Genomic DNA, 25,357 nt, shown 5'->3' with positions numbered 1-25,357 from the left:
TCTGATTCAAGACCTTCACCGTGACAATCTTGCATTTAATAAAACGGCTGTGCAAGGATGTGTTTTTTTTAAAATCAAAACTTAGAAGGTCAAAGACATGGAAGAGAACAAACGGTACTAAGAAGCAATTAATGAACATCAGCTATTTTTATGAAGTCTGGCATTTAAAATGTAAAGTGAAAGCAACACAGAGAAAGATCACAACAGTTACATGAGAGTTTTCAAATCTCATGCTGAGTTTTGGGGGAAAAAAGACTATTTTGAGCACACACAACAAACAAAAAATGATCTAAAATAAAAAACACAAAAAGCACACTTGAAAAAAATCTAGGAAAAATTCCATAGTTTAGTATAACAAAAATAAATCTATTGCAGCAATTAAAACTATAATTTTAAGAGGGAGTTAAAAGGGAGTGTAGGGCTGGGAATATGGCCTAGTGGTAGAGTGCTTGCCTCATATACATGAAGCCCTGGGTTCAATTCCTCAGCACCACATGTATTAGAAAAAGCCAGAAGTGGCGCTGTGGCCCAAGTGGTGGAGTGCTAGCCTTGAGCAAAAAGAAGCCAGGGACAGTGCTCAGGCCCTGAGTCCAAGCCCCAAGACTGGCAAAAAAAGGAGTGTAAGTTAATCATGGATTTATAAACTAAATTAGGACTACATATAAACCGAAGAGTTTTTTCATACATTCAGAACCAAAGCAAACAGCAACTATTCTTAAAGCTCAAAAGCAATTACAGCTAACATCAGGTCAGACATGACTTAAGTGAAGCTGAACCTAGTTAGTTCAAGTTAATATCCCATGAATTTTATGAAACATGAACTTTGACCTTGGTCTTGTATCTCTGAAATGGAAGACCAAGAGACTAAGAACATCCCATTGTTTGCTCAGATGTTACCCTAACTAGGGCTAGGAATTTATATCTAAGCAGTTAAAGAGAACCACCACTGGAGTGTAAAGCCTTTGATACAAGTACCCTGGCCGATGGCTCTTTCCCGGACTTTTCCCACAAAAGACATCAACAAGGAAAATAATGCAGACATTATTTTCTTTAAAACAACAGAGCAAACATACAAGATCCTAAGTGAACTAATATATTTGAAAAAAAATTATGTGGCTAATGTTAATTCCCACTTTTCAAAAGATAATTAAGATTATTTTGAAAACATAAAAAAGACAAGATATTGATCCATTTTTTAGAAATTGTGAATGAAAGATCACTAAATGAAAACCATAGGCCCCAATAATATTAACTTAATTCCTGAAACCAATGCCAACTGTTTAATAGCTACTTGGGCTCTTGGATTCTAGTCCCCCCCCCCCCCCAAAAAGAAGTTACTCAGGTAAGCTGATTGTTTCTTAAACTGAAATGCCTCTGTTTTGGAGTTTTGAAATCAGGTTTTGTGTCCTACTATGTCTAACTGAACTGAAAAACAAAGGCTTCACATTTCCACAACCTCACGCTTCCATTTTATGTCCAATGGTGGCAGTAGAAGAAAAAAAGGGAAAGTAGAACATTTATATAACACAGCAGCCATACAGAAGGCATTGCAATATTGCACCAAAATTTTAAGATCTGGCAAAATTTGCCAGGGTAGATCTAGTCTGTATCAGCTGGAGACTACTCATGAGAAAACGGAATCAATTTAAATGATCCACTCCAAGTCATTCTTGCTTAATTTCGTCCACTATACATCTTCCTTTGCATTTAAAGAGTTGAAAGGTGCAGGTAATCCTAAAACACTTATAAATGCTTTTAAACAATTATCTTGATCCATTAGTAACTTTGTGATTACTATCCTTCATGCCAGTAGCTTCCAGAAAATTAAACGAAAGCTAAGAGCTGACGTCCCTGTCCCTAGTGTCACTACGTTGTACAAAATAAACAAGTAGATAGGATGATTAACATTGTAATTAAGTTTCTTACCTCTAAGTCAAAACTGAGCTCAAATTTTCTGAGAGTTGATGCAGCAGCCTGGCTGAACGTAAAAAATGGGAGTTGCACTTACTTTTAAGGGGCCTTTATTTAGGAGTGTGGCATTACCTACTTCTCATTAAAAGTGCTTGCACGCTGCAGAGTCAGAGCTTGTCATATACCACTCCATTTCTCACTAAAACAGGGCAACAATAAACAGACTGCAAAGAGAAAACATTTTCAGAAAGAAAAGACATACATCCATAAAGAACATTAACATTTAACTTTAGAAAATAAAATGTAAAATGGTAGTATTTGTAAATCCATACGTTTCAGGAATACAAGGAGTCCAAATATTACTGAATCAATATGGACTTGAAGACGGGCTACTTTGATACCAAATGAGGACTCCAGATATTTTACCTTGCTAAAAAACGTTAATACATGAAAAGACATTACATACAAAATTCGACAAGTATGGCAAACAGTGTGCAAGTACACAAGCTTAAAAATATAGAATCCTAACCACACCTTATATATTTATAGGATGGATGCGAGTGTGGATATGCTGTCACTAACACAATGCAGGTAAGAGAAGGCAGCTTAGAAATAGTGTTCTGAATATAAAAAGGTCATTTTGTAGAAAATTTATATTTTTGCATTTTCAGCAAAAAGCCATGCAAAAAAGTCAAGAGTTTTAAACTTTTAAATAATAAAACCAAAACATAAAACAGACTGAAATACAACGAAAGTACTGTCCAAAAAGGTTTCAGATAGGGACTGAAATCACATCCAGTACACTCATCAGGTCTTCTCTGAGAAGATTCCTACACTAACATATGAAAAAAGGTTTAAAGCAAAAAAATCAACTTCCTAGATAAGTGGAGTGTTCTATTCAACTGCTTCTGGAAGTAGTATCAAGAGCTAGCGCTTAGAATTAACTTATTGCATGAGTCTGAGGCCACTGAAAACTTAAAAAAAAATAGAAGATGCTAGCACAGAATGAAAACTTCTTACATTAGACCAATGGCTTTAATAGTAAAACTGGTGAGGTTTTTCTTTATACTTTTTAAATAACTACTTTATCACAAACAAATGCTTCATTTGACTTTTGCTTCTAGGGAGATAGACGTCATTAGTTGCAACGCCTGACCTCATCCAGTACATAGTCCGGGAAATGGAGGTTGCACACTTGTAAACCATCTAGCTTGCAGGGCATCCGAGGGTACTCATCTTCCTTCCACTTGTTTTCATCCGGATCAAAAGTGAGAATGGAATCGCTGTAATGTCCGTTATAGCAAAGGCCTCCAAGAACCATTATTTGTTTGTCTAGCACAGTCACACCATGGCCACTTCTACCAATTGGCATGGACGCCAAGATGGTCCACTGATCAGTCTCGGGGTTGTACACTTCTGTGGATGGGCAGCCCTGAGATTCAAAAGAGGCCCTCAAGATCACGCAGACACCACCAAAGACATAAAGCTTGCCATTGTAAGAAATCATCTTGTGAAAGCATCTGGCATAATTCATCTTGCTCTTATTCTCCCAGCAATTGGTAACTACTTGAGTTCTCCTGGTTCGCTGTTCGATGGTCCCCTCTTTGCTGGGATCAAACACACATACTTGCTTAGAAGTTGAAGACGAGGTGATTCCACCAGTGATAAATAACTTGTTGTTTAGCACAGTCCCCTCATGTCCATATTTGTTAACTGGGTAAGGATCCACAAATTCCCACTTATCATTGGTGATGTCATATCTCTCTGTTGAATAGAAAGTCTCATCTCTGGTTCGGCCAGCTACAGCATAAATGAACTTCCCAATAACACCAACTGCAAATTCTGAACGTGGTACAGACATGTCTGCCATCCGCAGCCAAGAATTTTGTCTTGGGTCATACCTGAACACTTTGGACGAAGCATGGAATTCACCATCAGGGCCCAGTTCTTCCCCACCTAACAGGAACACGAAGTTATTAACAATGGCAAGGCAGTCTGGCCGTAGAGGTACTTGTGGGCCCTCCAGCTCCCACCAGACTCTTGGCTTCTTCAACAGGAGTATCTTACTGTTTACCATGCTATGTCCAATCATGCCCCGGAATACTGTCGTTTGAGGTTTGGCAGAACGAATGCGGCTTGATTTTATGTCCAACAGGGGCTGCTGGTGAATGTTCTGGAAGTAAGTCAGTGCCTGGTCAACTTCATAGCGCAGCTGTCGGGAGTATCTATAAAATTCTGATGTCTTAACCTAAGAATACAAGTAAGAAAATTGAACCAGAAGGAAAAAAACACCACTGGCAAACAAAATATCAAACTTCATTATAAGAATTAATATATTATTTTAGGACCTAGTACTAAAGCTGCTTTCTTTGGTAAAATAAATTGCATTCTATTTGTTTTTATAATTTTTATTTGTAATATCTAAGTACATTTCCAAGATTTCACAAGTAAACCAAAAATCTTTTTTCAGGCACAAGTTTATTTCCAGGCAGAAGAAAATGTACTAAGCACCTATTCTATATGTCAGGCCCTGGGGAACAGGAGGTCAAATTCAGGACTTCAAAGTTCAGGAAACCATTCTGTAGTTTTTTAATCACTATCAATAACACAAAACAACCATGAATGAATAATTGGGGGAGTTGGTGAAAAATGAGTGAGTTAGAGAAAATTTGAAATACATGCAAAATTCCAGTAGGTTTTTAGTTTTAGTCTGATAGCAACAATTCCTACAGGAAATAATTCAGTAGACAACAGGTCAAATGCTCCATTTTTTTTTGGAGCTAGAACTACCTAGTGATGATAACTATCAAGATCTTATGAAGCATGATAAAGTGAGCTGAGAATTATGGGAAAATACTAACATAACAACAAGAGAAGGTCCATTCCTCAAGGAGCTTAAGTATGTATTTGGGGAAACAAAAATACAAACAGATTTATCAGGATATTGAAGCAACTGACAACTGTGAAGCTGTGCAACACATCTGAGTGTTGCAGAACTGTACACATATAGCTTATCAAACTGGCCCCAAACACTCAAATAGTTCATGAAATGAGGAGAAGTTGTAGATTAGCAGAAAAATCCTCCCTCATAATTTGAAAGCCAGGCATACGTATTTATACGCTTTCTCTCCTCCTTTCCCTTCTTAGGTTTATCTTTAATCCCTCATCTAAGTCCACACAAGTATTTGAGATAGAAAGCATAAAATATCTGATTTTTTTAAGTATGTGGATAACTGTATTTATAACTAGTTTCCTTTGTAATCCCAAACACCACCTTTTATGCCTCTGAAATCATTATTTTGTGAAGGGTCCATGAGTTTTGCTAGACTAGCAAAGGAGTAAATGACACAGAAAAAGAGGTAACCCCTTGCCCAACTAAATAAGAGAGAAAACTAACATTGTTACTGCACTGAATGTTTTACATGTGCCTCACATTTAAACTATTTCTCCTGAGTACTATAACAACCTCTGATTTTCTCCTAAGAAAACGGAGGCTTAAATATTTTGTGATTTGCCCAAGATACTTCCTAAACTAAGACTGATAGTGCAACGGGACATGGCAGTGCAAGCAGGAGGATTGCCAGTTAAGATACCAGCCTAAGCTGGGCACCAGTGGCTAACTCCTATAACCCTAGCTACTAACATGAGATCTGAGGATCATAGTCAAAGACAGCCAGAGCACCCCCCCCCAAAAAAAACAGAAATGGAGCTATGGCTCAAATGACAGAGCACTAGACTTGGACACAAAAGCTTAGGGACAATGCCTAGGCCTTGAGTTCAAAACCCAGGACACATAAACACACACACACACACACACACGGTGGGGGGGGGGAGAATGAGAGAGAGAATGAGAGAGGGAAAGAAGAGAGAAAGGGGGAGGTAGGGATGGAGGAAAGGAGAGAGGGAGGGAAAGGTGAGAGAGAGAAAGGGAAGGAAAGAGGGAGAGAAGAGGGAGAGGGAAAGGTGAAGGGAGAGAGAGGAAGAGAAAGGCAGGGAGAGGAGAGAGATGGGAGAGGGAGGGAGAGAAAGAGTGGAGGGATGGAGGGAAGGAGAGAGGGAGGTAAAGAGAGGGAGGGGGAAAGAGGAAGGGAGGGAGAGAGGGGGAGAGAGGAGAGAGAGACATTTTTATTTTGTTTTTTGCCAGTCCAGGGGCTTGGACTCAGGGCCTGAGCACTGTCCCTGGCTTCTTTTTGCTCACAGCTAGCACTCTGCCACTTGAGCCACAGCGCCACTTCTGGCTTTTTCTATATATGTGGTGCTGAGGAATCAAACCCAGAGCTTCATGTATACGAGGCGAGCACTTTACCATTAGGCCATATTCCCAGCCCCATAGCCTAAACTATACAGTAAGGCCATCTCAAAACAGAAACCTCATAGGGCTGGGGTCTAAACCTTAAGCAATAATAATTTTTCACCAAATCTCATGCAACTCCCACTATATTAAATACATACAGCTTCCAGTATTCTCTTTGGTTGTTTATTGAGGCAGAGTCTCACTATGGACTTGTGATCCTCTTGTCTCAACCTCCTGAGTACTGGGATTACAGATACTTTGCCACCATACCCAGCTCCATTACCCTTTAACAAATTCCTTAAGCAACCTATTCAATTATTAAACTACTTAACATGTCCAGTGAATAAGCCTACTGACTCCTCCTCTTTAACAAAAGGAATCAACCTTATGGATCACAATGAGTGAGTGCCCAGCCCAGTTCTCCTAAGCAAAATAACAATTGTAAAAGAATTCAGCAAAAAATGAGTAATTGTAACAAGTTCAATAAAACGAATAATAAATGAATAATAAAGGAAATTAATCTTAGGTCTTATCCTTTACTACTAATAAAAAAAAAGTTAAAGTGAGCATTGATGGCTCATGTCTGCAATCCCAGCTACTTAGGGGGCTGAGATCTGACTCAGTTCAAAGCCAACCTGGGCAGTAAAGTCTATGAGCCTCTTATCTCCAATGAAGCACCAAAAAGACAAAAGTAGACCTGTGGCTCACATGGCAGAATGCTAGATTTGTGGGGGGAAAAACACATTAAAATGGAAAACCAAAAAACTGAGCTTCAATTTCTTATGAATAAAGAATACTATTGTTACTCATATCATTATTAATATGAAATGATAGTGACAATATTTCTAGTTTCCAAAGTATACTAGTATTCTAATATTACAAATAAATTTTATATATGCTTCCTTGTGTTAGTGATTCTTCCTGGAACTTCACAAACATTTTTGTATTCTGTTTTCCATATATCACATTTACAAAGAGAAAAAGACTTCTTATCACTTAAAAAAAATGGGTCTCAAAGCTGGGCACTGGCTGCTCAATCCTATAATCATAGCTACTCAGAAGGATGAGATCTGAGGATTGCAGTTCAAAGCCAGCTCAGGCAGGAAACTCTGTGAGATTCTTATATCCAGTTAAAAACTAAAAAAGCCAGAAGTTAAGCTCTGGCTCAAGTGGTAGACTGCTAGCCTTGGGCACAAAAGCTCAGGGATAGCACCCAAGCCCTGAGATCAAGCTCCAGGACTGGCACAAAAAATAAAATAAAATAAAAATTGGATCTATAGCATCAAAACTCTATTTCGAAATAATCTATTTCATTAATAAGAATGAGAGTCTTCTCATATTTTCTTTTGCTATTCATTTCTTCTATGAATTGTTTAATGTAGTACTATATTTACTTTTCCTATCTTTTTTATTTTTTGTGTGTGTCCAAGTGTGCCCAAGGCTAGCAGTCTACCACTTGAGCCACCATTTCACTTCGAGAATTTTGGTAGTTAATTAGAAATAAGGATCTCATGGATTTTCTTACCCAGGCTGGCTTTGAACTGCAACTCTCAGTTCTCAGCCTCCTGAGCACCTAGGATTACAGATGTGAGCCACCAGCTCCTGGAATTATATTTTTCTTAATGACAAATAGGAGTAAAAAGGCTATATTACAAATCAACAATAATAAGAAACCTTAAATTAAATACTTAAGTGCCTACTGTGCATAGCCAGTGGCCTGAGAACTACACAGGTTTTCAAGTAATAGCATCTTGTCTAAGACAGTAATTAAACATCATGTGAAGCAACCCAGTTCAGTGATTAAGAATTTGATTTAGAGGGCTGGGAATGTGGCTTTGCAGCAGAGTGCTTGCCTAGCATGCATGAAGCCCTGGGTTCAATTCCTCAGCACCACATAAACAGAAAAGCCGGAAGTGGCGCTGTGGCTCAAGTGGTAGAGTGCTAGCCTTGAGCAAAAAGAAGCCAGGGACAGTGCTCAGGCCCTGAGTTCAAGCCCCAGGACTGGCAAAAAAAGAAGAATTTGATTTGGAAAATTCTGACTTTGGCACTAACAGTTAGCTATGCAATCTTGGACATGGAACTTAACATTTAAAAACTCACTTCTTTCTCTATTATCACTGGAATAACAATAGCACCAATATCTCCTAATGTTAATGTTATAATAGGGGGACAAGTGAGATAGTTCATATGCAAAGATTTAGTTTGGTGTCTGTCATATTGCAGTGTGCAAATAAACATTAACTGTTATTAGCTTTTATTACTGTGACATCTGTGAGAAATGTCACTCAGCTTAATAAATCAATGCATCTGATAACATGTTCTTGGTAGGCATTAACAGTTAATCTTTCAGAAAATAAAGAAGAAATGAGAGGAAGTGTTACTTTGGACCTAATCCTCACTATTAAAACATAATTGGTAACGTATAAATAGAAGGAAACTTTGGAAAAAAGCAGCCATGTTGTTTGGAGATCAAGAAAGGAAAGAGAAATCTGCACATATTGGATAGGCAGATTTCAAGTTTTTCAAAGGAAAATTAGGATCAATTCCAAGATCAGAAACTGTGCAAGGAAGCTTGAGAAGACTTGGAGGCTCTCAAAAGCATAATGCTAATTGTATAATTGCAAAATGCACTGGTGAGGGGAGAAAAGGGAAAAGTATCTTTAAAATCTGATGTGCTGCAAAAAAAAACTTTCTGGAATTCAGATGTTTAAAAACCACTTTAAGAACAGATGGTTTAAAAAAAAACTGCCGCATAAAACAAGTATTATAAAGAGTAAAATGGAGCCCTAACACTTCAGGATAAACTGTGACTTTACAAAATACTAAATACTGAGTAAATGGTATTTTAGAAGTTAAAGTAAAAAGTAGAGAAAAAAAGTGCAGTTCCTCCATGGAGTGGCTCATGTAATATGAACAAATAACGAGAGAAATAGCCTAACTCCTATTTTATTTCCATTCCTAAAAATGCCTTATGCTTTCCAATCTGAAGATCAAATACAACTGAGAAGAAATTTAAATCCAAGATGGGAGTTTCTTTCACAAAGTTCAAATCACTTGATCTCACAGATCATGTCCTGAGACCCTTGAAAGGCATCATTGATAAGGCTACATAATTGCCTTCTGTAATCTGTATGGAATCACAATGATGGGAGAATACTACAAGCCAGACAGATTTTCCAACAACAGATTTGTTAGCCTGAGGTGAATCCTGGATTGCCAAAAAAAGAACTTAAAAATAAGCAAAGTGAAGCCAGGCACTGGTGGCTCACACCTGTAACCCTAGCTACTCAGGAGGCTGAGATGTGAGGACTGTGGCTCAAAGCCAGCCCTGCAAAGAATGTCTGTGAGACTCATCTCCAATTAATCACCAAAAAGCTGAAACTGGAGCTGTGGCTCAAGTGGTAGATCATTAGCTTTGAGTGAGAAAGTTCAGAGACAGCACCCAGACCCTGAGTTCAAAACCCAGGACCAGCAGCAAAAAGAAAAAGAAAAGGAGGCAACAGGTAATGCCAATACTGACTTTCTTTCCTCCACATTTTCTGATAATGTAACAGCACTGGCAGAGAATGAGAACCTGTAACTGTCAGCAGAAATCAACAAAATCTAATCATAAAGAGAACAGAATCACCAGGGACTCATGAGCCACTAAGAATTATAGAGGTAATAATTTGGAAAGTAGAGTGAAATGACAGGAAATCTACTTTTTAATCAGATGCTAAGGGGTCTTAAAACTTCAACTGTAAAGCTTTAATTGACTCCATCTTCAGTATGAACAAAGGACATAATATGGCAGCCTTTAAGAGCTAACAAAATTATGGACTGAATTCAATGAACAGACACTCTCACCTTCTCATTCACGAAAAGAACTACAAGTGTTCAGTCCCATCAGTACAATTTAAAGTAGTCACTGATAAAGTAGACCACGTGTGGAAAACAGAAAGGGACCCAAGGATGAGGAAGGTTTCAACCCAAGAAAAGATTCAGGAGAAAGATGGCAACTATTTTCAAGATCGGTAACTACAAATTAGGAGGAAGAGTTTAGACCAAGAAAAAGCTCTATAATTAGTACTGTCAAGATAACCAGTACTCACATTAGTACTTCTAAGAGCACCAAGAGCACCAAAACCAGGAATAGCTCAAATTATTGACAAGACATTAATTGAAAGTCTGGCATATACTATATGCAGTCATTTAAAAGAATGAGGCTAAGCCACATGCACGGACACAGATGTTCAAAATGTTAAATGAGAAAAAGGAGAGCAGAAAAATACATGTAATATTCGCTACAAAATTAAAACTGTTAGTCTTCTAGCACAGGTAGGGGAGGGGGAAAGTCTGGATAGGTGTAGTACATGCAGCTTCCAATGAATTCTTGGTTACTAGCCCTTTAGTGGTTCTATATAGGTCGGTATTTGGAGTTTTTATAGGGACCATATCCCCTTTTGTAATCAGTAAAAAGGTTATGGGGTTCCTATTTCTCCCAGGTCAAGCATTACTTGACCTCCGGAGTCAATAAGCCTCGTGCCACTGGAGGCTGTCCAGGTGTGGCCACCTATTCAGAGCAATGGAACGATCCCAGTGTCCTATAGAGGACTTGGTTTGATGACTGGTCATGACCTTCCACTTTCCAACCCTGTGCTTGCAGATCACATCGCACTGGCCCAGCTTAACTGCTCGTGGAGTCATTTTCTAGACTTTCATTTCATAGCCAGTCTTCTGGTTTCTTTGTTCTCTCTCCATTCATTTCATTGTTTCTTTGAAACCTAGGCTTAAAAGAGTCACTTCATCTCTATGTTAAAGTCCAAATCAAAGTTATGTATCTTTAGCCGATTGGTCCTCCCTCTAAGTACTAGGAAAATAGAAGTTGTGCCTTTTGAGATAGCCGATTTAAAGATCTCCCAGCAAAAGAAATTTACCTTCAATTTCTCTCTGCCAAGGCTAGTGCTATATTAATCTGCTTTGTCTTTTTCCCAAAGCTACTTGTTGCTGGGATTTTCCTCTAACACTCCACAGTATCAGTAAGCACAACCAATTTCTTCTTTCATTATAGAAATGGAATTAATGCCTGTCTGATAATCCCAAAGTAATTAATTACACATATACTCTGCCTTAAAGCAAAAAGTCTGATACCTTCCATGTGGAAGGAATAATCTAAAATGAACTACTGTGGCTGTAGATCAAGTAGTAGTTTGCCTACCAAGGATAAGGCCCTGGTTTCAACCTCCAGTTACGCACAAAAAAAATGTGTTAATAAAGGGAGATATCCACAAAGAAACCTATGGCTCATCTTTTCACAGGAAAGGCATTTTCCCATCATTCATTCCTCATGTAACAGCTCGACAGTGCATATCAGGTGCTCTCAAAAGAAAGATAGGGAAAGAATGACATTTCTTTCATGTTCTGAATTACTTTCCTTCTTTCACAGGAATAAAAAGGCCGTCTTGTTTTAAAATGGGGAAAGATGATCACTTTCCTTGCTTTGAGACTTTAAAAATGGTTATATTAAAAGTATTTTGTCTTATTCTGAATATAAAATGCTAAGAGTACATCTTTTAAAACAGTAGTCTAAAATTCTAAATTGGCTATTTCATCCTCCAAACTCTTTCTAATTTAACATACTTGTGTGCAAACACATGCCTTTGGTGAGCAAAGAAAGAAATCTGAAAAATGATTAATTCTGAATGTGGTCCCTGTAAAGACAAAGAATGAATAGCCATTATCACTGTGCAAATATAAGGCCACCATAGAGTGGATTTTTGTCTAAGAAGCACAGAGAAGACATATGGCTACTTATGACACATCATTTCTGAGTTCCTAAACAAATTGATATTTCTAGTTTAAATCTGACTTATTCTTACATTTTCCATGATGTATTTGAAATTAAGACTCACAAACTTTAAAAAGAAATAAATTCTGTTCCTCTATTCACTGTCAAAATGTTAAAACCATCCACTTACCACTTTACTTTTTTTTAATTGAGAGCATATGTATTTGTTTATTGCCAGTCCTGAGACTTGGACTCAGGGCCTGAGACTGTCCCTGGATTCTTTTTGCTCAAGGCTAACACTCTGCCTGAGCCACAGTGCCACTTTTCTGTTTATGTGGTGCTGAGGAATTGAACCCAGGGCTTCATGCATGCAAGGCAAGCACTCTACCATTAAGCCATATTCCCAGCCCCATTACCATTTAACTTTTAAAAGTAATTTGTCTATACTACCCTATTGAGAGAATTAAAAATCAAGCATATACCAGGAGCCTGAAGTCCTACCTACTCAAGAAGCTGAGGTCTGAGGATTACAGTTTAAAATCATCCCAGCAGACAAATCTGAGAGACTCTCATTTCCAGTTAACCAGTAAAAAGCCAGTCAGGTGCTTTTAACTCTGAGTTCAGGCTTCAGTACCACCACCACCACCACCACCACCACCACCACCACCACAAAAAAGCTAACCTAATTCTCAGAATGACAAGAAAATATCATGAGGAAGACTCGCCTGGATCTGGATTGTCAGAAGAAATATCCAGAAACAGAGCTGGGGATATGGCCTAGTGGCAAGAGTGCTCGCCTCGTATACAGGAGGTCCTAGGTTCAATTCCCCAGCACCACATATACAGAAAATGGCCAGAAGTGGCACTGTGGCTCAAGTGGCAGAGTGCTAGCCTTGAGCAAAAACAAGCCAGGGACAGTGCTCGGGCCCTGAGTCCAAAGCCCAGGACTGGGCCCCCCCCCCCAAAAAAAAAAGAAATATCCAGAAACAAACCAGTTACTATTATAGGGTATCTTTGAAACCCACTACCACATTTAACGTAATTTTTTTATTTTCAGGAAAATGTGAGGCAGTCTCTTTTGAAATGTTCCACATTCTTATATTTGCTTTGTTTTGTCTTTTTTTTTTTCTTGTTGGTCATAGGGCTTGAACTCTGGGCCTGGCCACTGTCCCTGAGCTCTTCAGCTCAAGGCTAGCAATCTACCACTTGAGCCACAGTGCCACTTCCAGTTTTTAGGTGGTTAATTGGAGATGAGTCTCACAGACTTTCCTGCCTGGGGGCTTTGAATCACGATCCTCAGATCTCAGCCTCCTGAGTAGCTAGGATTATAGGTGTGAGCCACTTGCACCAGGCATATTCTTTTTTTTTTTTTTTGCCAGTCCTGGGCCTTGAACTCAGGGCCTGAGCACTGTCCCTGGCTTCTTTTTGCTCAAGGATAACACCCTGCCACTTGAGCCACAGCGCCACTTCTGGCTGTTTCCTATATATGTGGTGCTGGGGAATTGAACCCAGGGCTTCATGTATATGAGACAAGCACTCTTGCCACTAGTCCATATTCCCAGCCCGGCATATTCTTATATTTGTTACATTTCAAATTAATGGGATTCACATTCTATATATGAATAGAGCATGCACTAATCATGTTTACCTACCCTTCTGTCCTTCTCTTCCCACCCCATCCTAGCTACCTTTCCAGTTCTTAAAATAGCCCCTCTTCTACTTTCAGGTCATTTGGGGGAAGAGGGCAGTACTAGGGTCTGGACTCAGGCCTTGTACTTGCGCTAGGCAGGTACTCTTATCAAATGACCCAAGCCCCCAACACTTTTTGCTTTTACTTTTTGAATAGTCTTGCTTTTGTGGGGGCACTCTTTACACACTGCATTGTAAAACTACCCTAAGATAAGAAATTTTTATTTATTTTTTAGCCAGTCCTGGGCCTTGGACTCAGGGCCTGAGCACTGTCCCTGGCCTCTTCCGGCTCAAGGCCAGCACTCTGCCACTTGAGCCACAGCGCCCCTTCTGGACGTTTTCCATATATGTGGTGCTGGGGAATCGAACCGAGAGCTTCATGTGTAGGAGGCAAGCACTCTTGCCACTAGGCCATATTCCCAGCCCCGATAAGAAATTTTTATACGAAGGGAATAAGGACACGGTTTGAATTGTACAGTGCTTGCCTAACCCAGCCAACATAAGGCCCTGAAAAAAATCAAAGGATGGGGTTAGGTTCAATACACCTTTAATTAATCCATTTGCCCCGAAAGATCTAGTTAATGACCTGGATAAAGCTATGAAAAATCAGTACATGCTAAGCACAAAACCTTTCAGTGTTGCTATAATTAGTAAGCCCTTGGTATCTGAGGTGGATTGGTTCTAGACCCTTCTTTGGATGCCCAGATCTCATCTAAAATATTATATGCATTTAACCTATACACATGCTCCTGTATATGTTAAGCAATCTCTAAACTGCTTGCAATGCCTAACACAATGTAAATGTTACATAAATACTACTCCACTGTAATTGTTTAGTGGGAAATGACATAATTGGAGAGAAATATTTCAATCCAAGGTTGGCTGAATTTGTGGATTCAGAATCCACAGAGTGAAGAGCTGACTATAAAGTCAAATACCAAATGGCATAAACAATTTTTTGTGCTGGTGCTGAGTCTTGAACTCACTTGGCTTTTTCACTCACCGTTGGCACTCTTACCATTTCAACCACATCTCTAGCTCATTTTTTTTTGTTTTACTTGTTTGATGATTAATTGAAAATAAGAGTGTCTTGGACTTTTCAACCTGGGCTGATCTCAGCCTCCTGAGTTGCTAGAATTTCAGGCCATGAGTCACCACCACTGATGCCCAAAGAAAAGACAAACTTTATTAAGAATTTATCCACATTATTCTTTCAAGCAAGAGTCTGAAGTACTGACATTTTACGAGGCAAGCACCCTTTGCCACTAGGCCATATTCCCAGCCCGAGTACTGACATTTTAAAATAACATTTTTAAAAGACTTAACATGATTTTCATCTGATTTTACTAATATTTAGAGAGCATAAACTAAGTTCAAGAATTTATAATTTAGGTCTTTCCCTATTTATGGAAAAATCTGTGTAAATATTTTATTTATAAATATGGTAGAACAGGCCATAGGAAATGTTAAATCCTAAAACTAACTTCTGAATGAGCAGTGCTTACTTATGATACATGGCAGTTTTTAGGTAATAAATTTGAAAATTAAAACTTAAAAGCTCCTTTTCACCAAGATGGTACCGAAAGTGAAGAAGGGAGCTCCGGCCCTTCCTAAAGCCGAAGCCAAGGAAAAGGCTTTGAAGGCCAAGAAGGCAGTGCTGAAAGGTGTCCACAGCCACAAAAAGAAGATATGCACTTCACCCACCTTCTGGCAGCCCAAGATGCTGCAGCTCCGGAGACAGCCCAAATACCCACGGAAGAGTGCCCCGAGGAGAAACAAGCTTGATCACTATGCTATCATCAAGTTCCCCCTGACAACTGAGTCAGCCATGAAGAAGATAGAAGACAACAACACACTTGTGTTCATTGTGGATGTCAAGGCCAACAAGCATCAGATCAAACAGGCTGTGAAGAAGCTCTATGACACTGATGTAGCTAAGGTCAATACCCTGATCAGACCTGGAGAGAAGAAGGCATATGATCGACTGGCTCCTGATTATGAGGCCTTAGATGTTGCCAACAAAATTGGAATCATCTAAACTCAGTCCAGTTGGCTAATTATAAATATACATTTTTTCCACAAAAAAAAAACAAAACTTAAAAGCTGCCTGGCACCCGTGGCTTTACATCTACAATCCTAACTACTCAACATTTTGGCTGAGATCTGATGATTGGGATTCACAGCCAGGATAGACAGGAAAGTCTGGGAGACCCTTATCACCAAATAATCACACATACATCCAAAAAAGCTAAAAGTGGCTCAAGAGGTAGAGTGCTAGCCTTGAGCATAAAAGGCTCAGGACAGCACCCAGGCTGTCTAAGCCCCAGGATTGGCAAAAAATAAAACAAAAAAACAACAACAAACAAAACCCCCCAAATCTACTTTTGTTCTGTTGAGGATGTTTGTGTTTGTGTGTGTGTGTGTGTGTGTGTGTGTGTGTGTGTGTGTGTGTGTGTTATGGGGTCTTGAACTCAAGGCCTTGCATTTGCTACTCAGGTACTCTACTGCTGAGCCACGCTTGTACCTGATTTTTTGCACTATTTCATAGGGTCTACCCTTTTCTCTGACACACTCGTAGATCACTTTCTGGCAAATTTAAACTTCCCATAATGGCTGAGATGACATGTGCATGCCTTCACAGCCAGCTTTCTTCCTTGAACTTTTCAGTACCAAGGCTGGCCTGATACTGTGATCCTCCTGATCTCAGACTCCTGAGTATCTGGGATGACAGGTACTTACCACTGAACCCAGCTACTGATAAAAGGTCTTGGGTGTACAGTATGACCAGCTGGCCTCAAAACTTGATCCTCTGATTTCAGCCTCCCAGACAACTATGGAGCTGGCTAGGTTAGGCCAGTTCCTTTTTCCTCAGTCATTTGTAGACTTCCCTGATCCTCTAATACGGATGAACCTCAGTCATCCTACATGCCAGAGAAAGCACTATACACTTCCAGTCTTCTCTTCATTTTTTGCTTATCATTTATTTTTCTCTTTTCTCCTCAATTAAAAAAAAAGTTTCATAAGCCCCACAGTGTCCCTCATAGGGAATAGCTAGTACACGACTAGGCTAGTCATAGTAGAAGATCAAAATACCCCAATAGCGGGGCTGGGAATATGGCTTAGCGGTAGAGTGCTCACCTTGCATGCATGAAGCCCTGGGTTTAATTCCTCAGCACCACATAAACAGAAAAAGCCAGAAGTGGTGCTGTGGCTCAAGTGGCAGAGTGCTAGCCTTGAGCAAAAAAAAGCCAGGGACAGTGCTCAGGCCCTGAGTCCAAGCCCCAGGACTGGCAAAAAAAAAATACCCCAAGCTACACCCATATGATCACATAAGATGATGCCAAGTTAAATGAACTTCACGTTACGAAAACAAGAGTTACACCACTGTTGTAATTATTTTCAACATGCCATGTTAAACCGTACTTTTTGTTCTTTTTGTCTGTTTGTTCTGTTTAGTTTCTCTTGTATTCCCTTCCTGTGGTTGTACCCCCACTACCACTGTATCTCATCTGAGTACCCTGGATACTGTTTATATGGGTATTAGAACTAGGGAAGGGAAAGGGAATATCAAAATGGGACAAAATATCAAAAAGACAAACCATTCCAAAAGCAATACTTACAAAACCATTTGGTGTGGGCTGGGAATATGGCCTAGTGGCAAGAGTGCTTGCCTCATATACATGAAGCCTTGGGTTCGATTCCCCAGCACCACATATATAGAAAACGGCCAGAAGGGGCACTGTGGCTCAAGTGGCAGAGTGCTAGCCTTGAGCAAAAAGAAGCCAGGGACAGTGCTCAGGCCCTGAGTCCAAGGCCCAGGACTGGTCAAAAACAAAAACAAACAAACAAAACAAAACATTTAGTGTAAACCAACTGCACAACTCTTGGAGGGGAAAGGGGGAGGGGAGGGGGGGAATGAGGGAGAAGGTAACAAGTTGAGCAAGAAATGTACTCACTGCTTTACATATGAATCTGTAACCCCTCTGTACTATACTTTGACAATAAAGAAAAGTTTCCCATTTTTTTACATGCCAACATAGCTGTCTCCATGTCATGTCTTCCATTTTCAATCTCCAATTCTCCTAGGGTTTTACTTTCATCTCTCTTATTTTAAAGGAAAGCCAGCAAGTACGACTGAATTCTGCAAGTCCTATTTTCAATAGGTTCCTGATTCAATACATCCCCTACGATACTGTCTTTCTCAGGGCTCTAGCAATATAGTCAACACTTAGGTACCTAGCACTCTTGGGAAATCTGTGAGCCTCAAGTGAATCCAAGTAAAAAGTAGAAAATTTGGGTTGGGATGTAGTTCAGTGGCAAAGCATTTGCCTAGCAAGTGCAACATCCTGGATTTGATCTCTAGTACCAAAAAAGAAAAGACAAAAAATACAGTTAAAAAGTAGAAAATTTAAGAGCAGCACTCTACAGCTGTACATAATAAAAGGCAGGCAATATCTGAGGAGAAAAACATCTTAGGTGATTTTTCTTAAGAACTGCACATATGTTAATTACAATCATCTAAGTCCATAGGGTCTTGGAAGAGCTGGCAAAAGGAGATGATGCAGAAAAAGACATTAAGCTAACTGAGAAAGTACACTTAACCCATTGACCTAGTTTCCAACAGCAAACCTGCTCATCTCTGTGTTTTCATTCCAAGGGGCATGTGAGCTGATGGTTAATTTAAGCAATTTCAAGTTATGGCTGCATAAATATCATCTGATATCTAATCAATTTTCACATTTTCTTTTTTTAAAGTATGTTTAGTGACTACTACAGCACTATTTATGTTTCCCATGTGCTTCTAAAAGTGTAAGGGTTAGAAGGAAATTTCCACTTATTCCTCTTGATATATCTGGCTATAGTCCAAGACATCAGATATAAACACAAAGTCTTCACAAAATTTTTGGCTAACCTATACTAACTTTGCAGTTAACAATTTGGTTGCTGGGTAAAAATCTTTACACCAGGCAATTGCTAGATTAATCAAAGTATGTTCCCGGTGCCTAAATGAAGAGATTCTGGAGGAACTCAAAGATGACAACTCCATTTTTTCCCCACTCCTAGAGCTTAAACTTGAGACCTGGGCACTGTCTCTGAGCAGTTGTAAGCATTGCCTTAACTTTATAATGATTATAGTCTAAAGAATCCAAGGCTTCCAGATTTCCTTAATGAGTCAGAAGTGATATGAAATGCATATATATATATAATTTTGTGTTATGTATATACATGTATGTATGTACATATATACACTTAGGCTGTACGTTGGTAGAATCTAAATACTATCCTTATTTTATGAATTCCTGAATAAGTGTCACTGTCCACACTAGAACTCAGGTTTGCTTGCTCCTCAGTTCAGGGACTTCCTGTTACAGCTGCTAGACTAGAGAAAGTAAAGATCTTAAGGTGTGGAAAAAGTGCTTTTCACTTGTTGGGTCATTTAGAAGTTATAGAGTTATGACAATTCTAATGTGCTTGGATGAACAAAACCTAGCATAAGAAATTGAATGGCACTAAAAGAATATAAAATTAAAAGCTGGAGTTGGATGAGAAATGTACTCACTGCCTTACATATGAAACTGTAACCCCTCTATACATCACTTTGAGAATAAATAAAAAATAAATTAAAAAATTAAATCTGGGTGCTGATGGTTCACACCTGTAAAGCTGAGTGAGCTCTGAGGATTGCCGTTCAAAGCCAGCATGGGCAGGAAAAGTCGGTGAGACTTTTACCTTCAATTAACCAGAAAACTGGAAGTGGTGCTGTGGCTCAAAGTAGCATGTTGAAATATACTCATAATAAATGGGAGAGGCAATTCTAGATGAAAAGACAATCAAGCATACTGTGTGAACCCTAAATAAATTTTGGATCATGAAAAGCTGCTAAAAAGACAAATTAGTGCTGATTCTCTTGGGTCTGACAGTAATATTTTGGTTATGTAGGATAACTTCCTTACTCTTGGCATCAAGGTAGCATGTTGAAGTAGTTTGGACCAAGTGTCATAATGTCTATAACTTTCTTTGAATTTAGCAAACACACACACACAAATTACATATAAAGAGCTGGGCGCTGGTGGCTCAAGCCTGTAATCCTAGCTACTTAGGAGGTTGAGATCTGAGGATCATGATTCAAAGCCAGCCCAGGCAGATAAGTCTGTGGGACTTTTTTTTCTTTTACCTGTCCTAGGGCTTAAGCTCTGGGCCTGAGCACTGTTTCTGTGCTCCTTTTGCTCAAAGCTAGCCCCCTACCACTTGAGCCACAGCACCACTTCCTGTTTTTTCTGTGATTAATTGGAGATGAAAGTCTCACACTTTCCTGTCCTGGCTGGCTTAGAACTCCGATCCTTCTGAGTAGCTAGGATCACAGGCATGAGCCACTGGCACCTGGCCCCTGTGAAACTCTTTATCTCCAATTAACCACCAGAAAACTGAAAGTGGCATTGTGGCTCAAACTGGTAGAGCCCTAGTTTAAAAAAAAACCACAAAAAAAGCCCCCAGGGACAGCACCCAGGCCCGGAGTTTAAACCCACGACCAACTTGGAAAAAAAAAAAGAACTTACATATAAAGGCTATGTAGCCTCTACCTATCTAACAAGTATGGCAAAATATTATATACTAATTAAACTACATACTGTGAACTATTAGTCTTTCAGTTTTTAAATCTTATGCTCATATCTCCAATTAACCAGCAAAAAAAAAAAAAAAGGAGATGAGATGTGGCTCAAGTGGTAAAGTACAAGCCTTGAGCAAAAAAGCTTCGCAAAAGTATAAGGCCTTGAGTCCAAGTCCCACTACCAGTGCATTCACACAAAGACATACACACCAAAATAAAAGAAAAAATGAAAACATGGGGCTGGCCTAGTGGCAAGAGCGCTTGCCTAGTATACTTGAAGCCCTGGGTTGGATTCCCCAGCACCACATATACAAAAAATGGCCAGAAGTGGCGCTGTGACTCAAGTGGCAGAGTGCTAGCCTTGAGCAAAAAGAAGCCAGGGACAGTGCTCAGGCCCTGAGTCCAAGGCCCAGGACTGGCAAAAAAAAAAAAAAAAAAAAAAAAGAAACCAATCTGATCTACACTTTTTCCCCATGTAACTTTCTTACTGAAAAAAGATAAGCAGAAATGTGACATGTCTACATTTCTAAGCCCCCTCTCTAGGCCCTGTATGTATCTGGATGTTAAAATGGCCTGGTTTGGGCTGGGGATATAGCCTAGTGGCAAGAGTGCCTGCCTCGGATACACGAGGCCCTAGGTTCGATTCCCCAGCACCACATATACAGAAAACGGCCAGAAGCGGCGCTGTGGCTCAAGTGGCGGAGTGCTAGCCTTGAGCGGGAAGAAGCCAGGGACAGTGCTCAGGCCCTGAGTCCAAGGCCCAGGACTGGCCAAAAAAAAAAAAAAATGGCCTGGTTTGAGACTTTCAGTGTGCCCAGTACAAAAACAAACAAACAAAAAACAGATGGATCCATTTTCAGTGATTTATTGTGGCATAAAATTTTAAACTCTTTTTGCCAATAAAATCTTCTGCCTTCTAGTTTTATTTCTAGAGATAAAGTCTCCTATCTGCCTAATGGTATTTCTCAACATTTAGAAAGTCACAAATTCTTTTGATGAACTTCAATGTTACACAGAAGGCAAAAATCACTGCTTACTTTCCACTTACCTAAGTAATATAACTAAAGCAAAAGTGAAAGATCTATATATTACCAAAATAGAAAGAGAGAGAGAGAGAAAGAGAGAGAGAGAGAGAGAGAGAGAGAGAGAGAGAGAGAGAGAGAGAGAGAGAGAGAGAGAGAGAGAGAGAGAGAGAGAGAGAGAGTGTGTGTGTGTCCCCATCCTAGGAACTCAGGGACTGCACACTGTCCCTGAGCTTTTATCCTCAAGGATGGCACTCTGTCACTTGAGCCACAGTTCCACTTCCAGCTTTTTTGGAGGTTAATTGGAGATAAAGAGTCTCACAGACTTTCTTGCCTGAGGTTGGCTTCGAACCACAATTCAGATTCCAGCCACCTGAGTAGTCAGGATTATAGGCATGAGCCACTGGTAACCAGATGTGGCTGGGCTTTAAGTTTTCCTAAGAAATTAATTCTGGAAGGAAGCTTTAGAAGTTTTTTTTTCTGATAATTCCAAATACCTGGCCAATGCTAATAAGCATTCTATGCCAAAGGAAATCATCAACAGGTTTAATTGATGTCTTTTACAACTAGTATTAACTTTTAGTCTCCATCACCACTGTCTACCTTGAACTGATAGTTATTGGAATGTAAAGAAAAAAAAGCTAAGAAGCTAAGAAGCCCAGCATTTACAAGTCAATTACTGCTATCAGTTATCAGTCATACTGCCTTTCAATTGGGGAAGTTTTATCTTCTATGTCACAAATACTTCCATGTAACTGAAGGTAGAGGGTATTCTAGTAGGAAATCATTTGTATTTCATATATGAGAACAAAACAGAACTCCCAAGGGAAAAGAGCAGTAGAAACAATAGTAAGGAAAAAAATAAAAATATTAAGACAGATGATTTACATCGTTAATGTGGGGCTGGTTCTCACTGAACAATAAAGAAGTTACAATCTCTAGTTTCAACTATTTTTGTCATATCAATATAATCTCAGAATAAAGATAAAATTCCATAAAACTGAGTTCTCTAAAAGAATAAGATAATGACATTTTTTTTTTTTTTTTGGCCAGTCCTGGGCCTTGGACTCAGGGCCTGAGCACTGTCCCTGGCTTCTTCCCGCTCAAGGCTAGCACTCTGCCACTTGAGCCACAGCGCCGCTTCTGGCCGTTTTCTGTATATGTGGTGCTGGGGAATCGAACCTAGGGCCTCGTGTATCCGAGGCAGGCACTCTTGCCACTAGGCTATATCCCCAGCCCCAAGATAATGACATTTCTTGGGGGGGGAGCATAACAGGCTTCTAAATGACATTCAAAAGTACAAATTTAAGCTGGACGCTAGTGGCTCATGCAATAGCTACTTAGGAGGCTGAGATCACAGTTCAAAGCCAGCTTCAGCAGCTATGAGACTCTCATCTCCAGTTAATCACAGAAAAAGCCTGAAGTGGTGCTGTGGTTCAAAGTGGCAGAGTGCTAGCCTTGAGCAAAAAAAAAAAAAAAAAAAAGAAGCTAAGGGACAGAACCAAGGCACAGAGTTCAAGCTCCAGGACCAGACCCCCCCCCAAAAAATGCATAAAGAACTCTCATTTGTATGTATATTTTTTATCACCAGGCCTAGTGAAGCTAAAGAACTATTTAACATCAAGGGTACCAACCCCAAGCTTTGTGTGCTTTCTAGAAAGAAGAAAAGATGTATGAGGTTAACAGAACCCCAGATGTAACCACGTGATTAGAAACCAATTAAGTAAAGCAGTTACTGAAATGGTTCTTCCCTTTGGGCAAAAACAGATTGCAAGTGAAAACTCAGATATGAAAAATGAAAATGCTTACATGCAAAAAGACTAAAGTTGTTTTGGGAAAACATCATTTTGGGTGGGGGGACTATTTCCCTGGCAAAGTGTTGTACAGAGGGATGTTTGATGAATATAGAGGATTTATGGTCTATTTGTTTAGAAATACTAAAATGATGTCATTAGATATGTAACATATTTGCAAGGTTAAATTTAGTTAGCAGTCACAGTAAAACAGGAAGAACAGAGCTAGTGAGTGTAGGGAAGAGAATAATTACTACAGCCTATTGTGTTTTTTTTCTTAAGTGACAAAAAGGAGTTTGACAAAAAGGAGTTTAATAGGGAGACAAAGAGAGTACATTGTTAGAGAAATGCCAGACCCAAGCTACATATCTCAAAAGCAATAGAAAATAGAAAGAGAGAAGCATTTCTGGCTCCCAATGCAGGAAATGGGAGTTAAACACTCCTGAGGCCTATTCTTTTTCCAGAGCTACTTCATGTGTCATTACTACATTTCAGAAGAATAGGAACTATATTAATGTACATTATGCATAACTGTAAACCCCCTCCATGCCATCTCCAACATGTATTACCTAAATTACTTTTTAAGAATTAGCCTGACCCAGTTGAGAATTTTTATGAATGTAAAGAAAATTTAAGAAAGTTTTTAAAGGACTTTTAAAATAAAAGTATTCTATTGACCTACCTAGTTCATTTTTAGCCTCAAAATACATTTTTAAAACTTAAATGCACAAGTCATAAAAAAGATTATGTTCCTTTTTGTTTTGTTCTGTTTTTTGCCAGTCCTGGGGCTTGAACTCAGGGCCTGAGCATAGTCTTTGGCTTCTTTTTGCTCAAGGCTAGCACTCTGCCACTTGAGCCACAGCGCCATTTCCGGCCTTTACTATATATGTGCTGCTGAGGAATGGAACCCAGGGCTTCATGTATATGAGGCGAGCACTCTACCACAGGCCATACTCCCAGCCCCAACTTATGTTCCTTTTTATAAACTATTTTATTTTATTTTTTGCCTATCCTGGGGCTTGGACTCAGGGCCTGAGCATGTTCCTGGCTTCCTGCGCCACTTCCAGCTTTTTCTGTTTATGTGGTGCTGAGGAATGGAACCCAGGGCTTCCTGTCTGCTAGGCAAGCACTCTACCGCTAAGCCACAGTTCCAGCACCCCCTTTATATAAACTATTCTAATAAACCATTTTTCTTTTTTGCTCCTTACTCAATCTGAGAATCTTAACAATAAGCAGATATTCCCCTAAGTGAATTAACCTAATTGTCTATTGCTTTAAAATATACTAACCTTCTCAAAAACACTGGATGGAGTCATCAAGCAAAATCTGATGTTCTGAATGATGGTATCAGTATGTCTCCAGCGTCTTCTATCGTGCCGCAGCCAAGACTGTACAGCTTCATACAGCTCGATCTCGGGGAACCTGCTCAGATGATCATTATCCAAATAAGACATGAGCTTTTCAAAGCTCAGATAGGACAAGAAGTCAGGCCTGGACATGAGTGGTACAAAGTTGTCCAGAAGAAAAGTATCCAGCTTCTCCCTGACTCCTTCTATGTTTACACCAAAATCATCTAAGAGCCTCATTATTTCTGCACAGTTTTCCAGGCAGATTTTTGCTAATAGGAAAGAGCAACAGAACTTCACCACTTCTATAAGTTGGACATACATAGCCGCCTGAAGAATCTCATGAACGGTATTCATACTGAGTTCTATAGTCCCATAGTACATAAACTGGAGAACATGGCTGAAGCCAGTTGCTGTTAGACCTTTCAAATGAATTTTGTCCTGATCTCGTTCCTTCATGTCTGCAGTAAACATAATTCTGAAGTAATCACTCTGGGTGGCCAGGAGTGCTTTGTGGGCCTGGAACTGATGATCTTCAATCACCAGAGTAACATCGAGAAGCAGGCCCTCCTCATACAGTGCTCTGAAGCCAGCAGAGACACTGGAGTCATGGATGGAGGAACAGAAACCTTCCACGTCCCCTGCCATGAATCACCTGAAAATAAAGTAATGAAAAAATGGTGTTAATCATTTCCATACACTCAAAAGAAAGTGTAAAGAGTTTTAATACTTTTCATAATTGTCACTGCCTAAGTCCAAAATGTCCAAACCATCTGGGAGAAGGCAATCTACAAGTTTTCAGAGGATAACAGTATTGGCTTTATAGGAGAAAGGATCTGTTAAAAATGCATTTATCAAACAATGGTAAATTGCTAACTTACAAATAATGTAAGCATATCCCATTGACTTTACACTGTACATAAAA

The 25,357-nt window shown here is 39.5% G+C and overlaps 2 protein-coding genes across 3 annotated transcripts in view; one reads left to right on the top strand and one right to left on the bottom strand.

The window, feature by feature from the left end:
- Positions 1-480: 480 nt before the first annotated feature.
- Positions 481-25,357, bottom strand: part of Klhl15 (kelch like family member 15) — a 44,714-nt gene continuing 19,837 nt past the window's right edge. For both annotated transcript variants that reach the window (XM_048336175.1, XM_048336174.1), the window contains 2 exons: positions 24,376-25,087; positions 481-4,159 (listed from right to left, as the gene is read on the bottom strand). In XM_048336175.1, the coding sequence (XP_048192132.1) occupies positions 3,050-4,159; positions 24,376-25,080 (1,815 nt within the window). In that variant the 5' untranslated portion in view covers positions 25,081-25,087 and the 3' untranslated portion in view covers positions 481-3,049. The remainder of the gene's footprint in view (positions 4,160-24,375; positions 25,088-25,357) is intronic.
- On the top strand, positions 7,001-15,699 carry LOC125343662 (60S ribosomal protein L23a-like). The gene is made up of 2 exons (XM_048336176.1): positions 7,001-7,006; positions 15,220-15,699. Exon 2 carries the CDS (start codon positions 15,235-15,237, stop codon positions 15,697-15,699), a length of 465 nt encoding a protein of 154 aa, XP_048192133.1. The 5' UTR covers positions 7,001-7,006; positions 15,220-15,234.

Source organism: Perognathus longimembris, chromosome 28, assembly GCF_023159225.1.
Source record: "Perognathus longimembris pacificus isolate PPM17 chromosome 28, ASM2315922v1, whole genome shotgun sequence".
In the NCBI taxonomy this organism is placed as follows: domain Eukaryota; kingdom Metazoa; phylum Chordata; class Mammalia; order Rodentia; family Heteromyidae; genus Perognathus; species Perognathus longimembris.
The sequence above is the reverse complement of the archived record's forward strand: the minus strand, read 5'-3'. Positions and strand labels throughout refer to the sequence as shown.

Excerpts from the sequence above, each read along its gene's own strand:
- LOC125343662 (XM_048336176.1), top strand. The coding sequence starts at position 15,235 with ATGGTACCGAAAGTGAAGAAGGGAGCTCCGGCCCTTCCTAAAGCCGAA.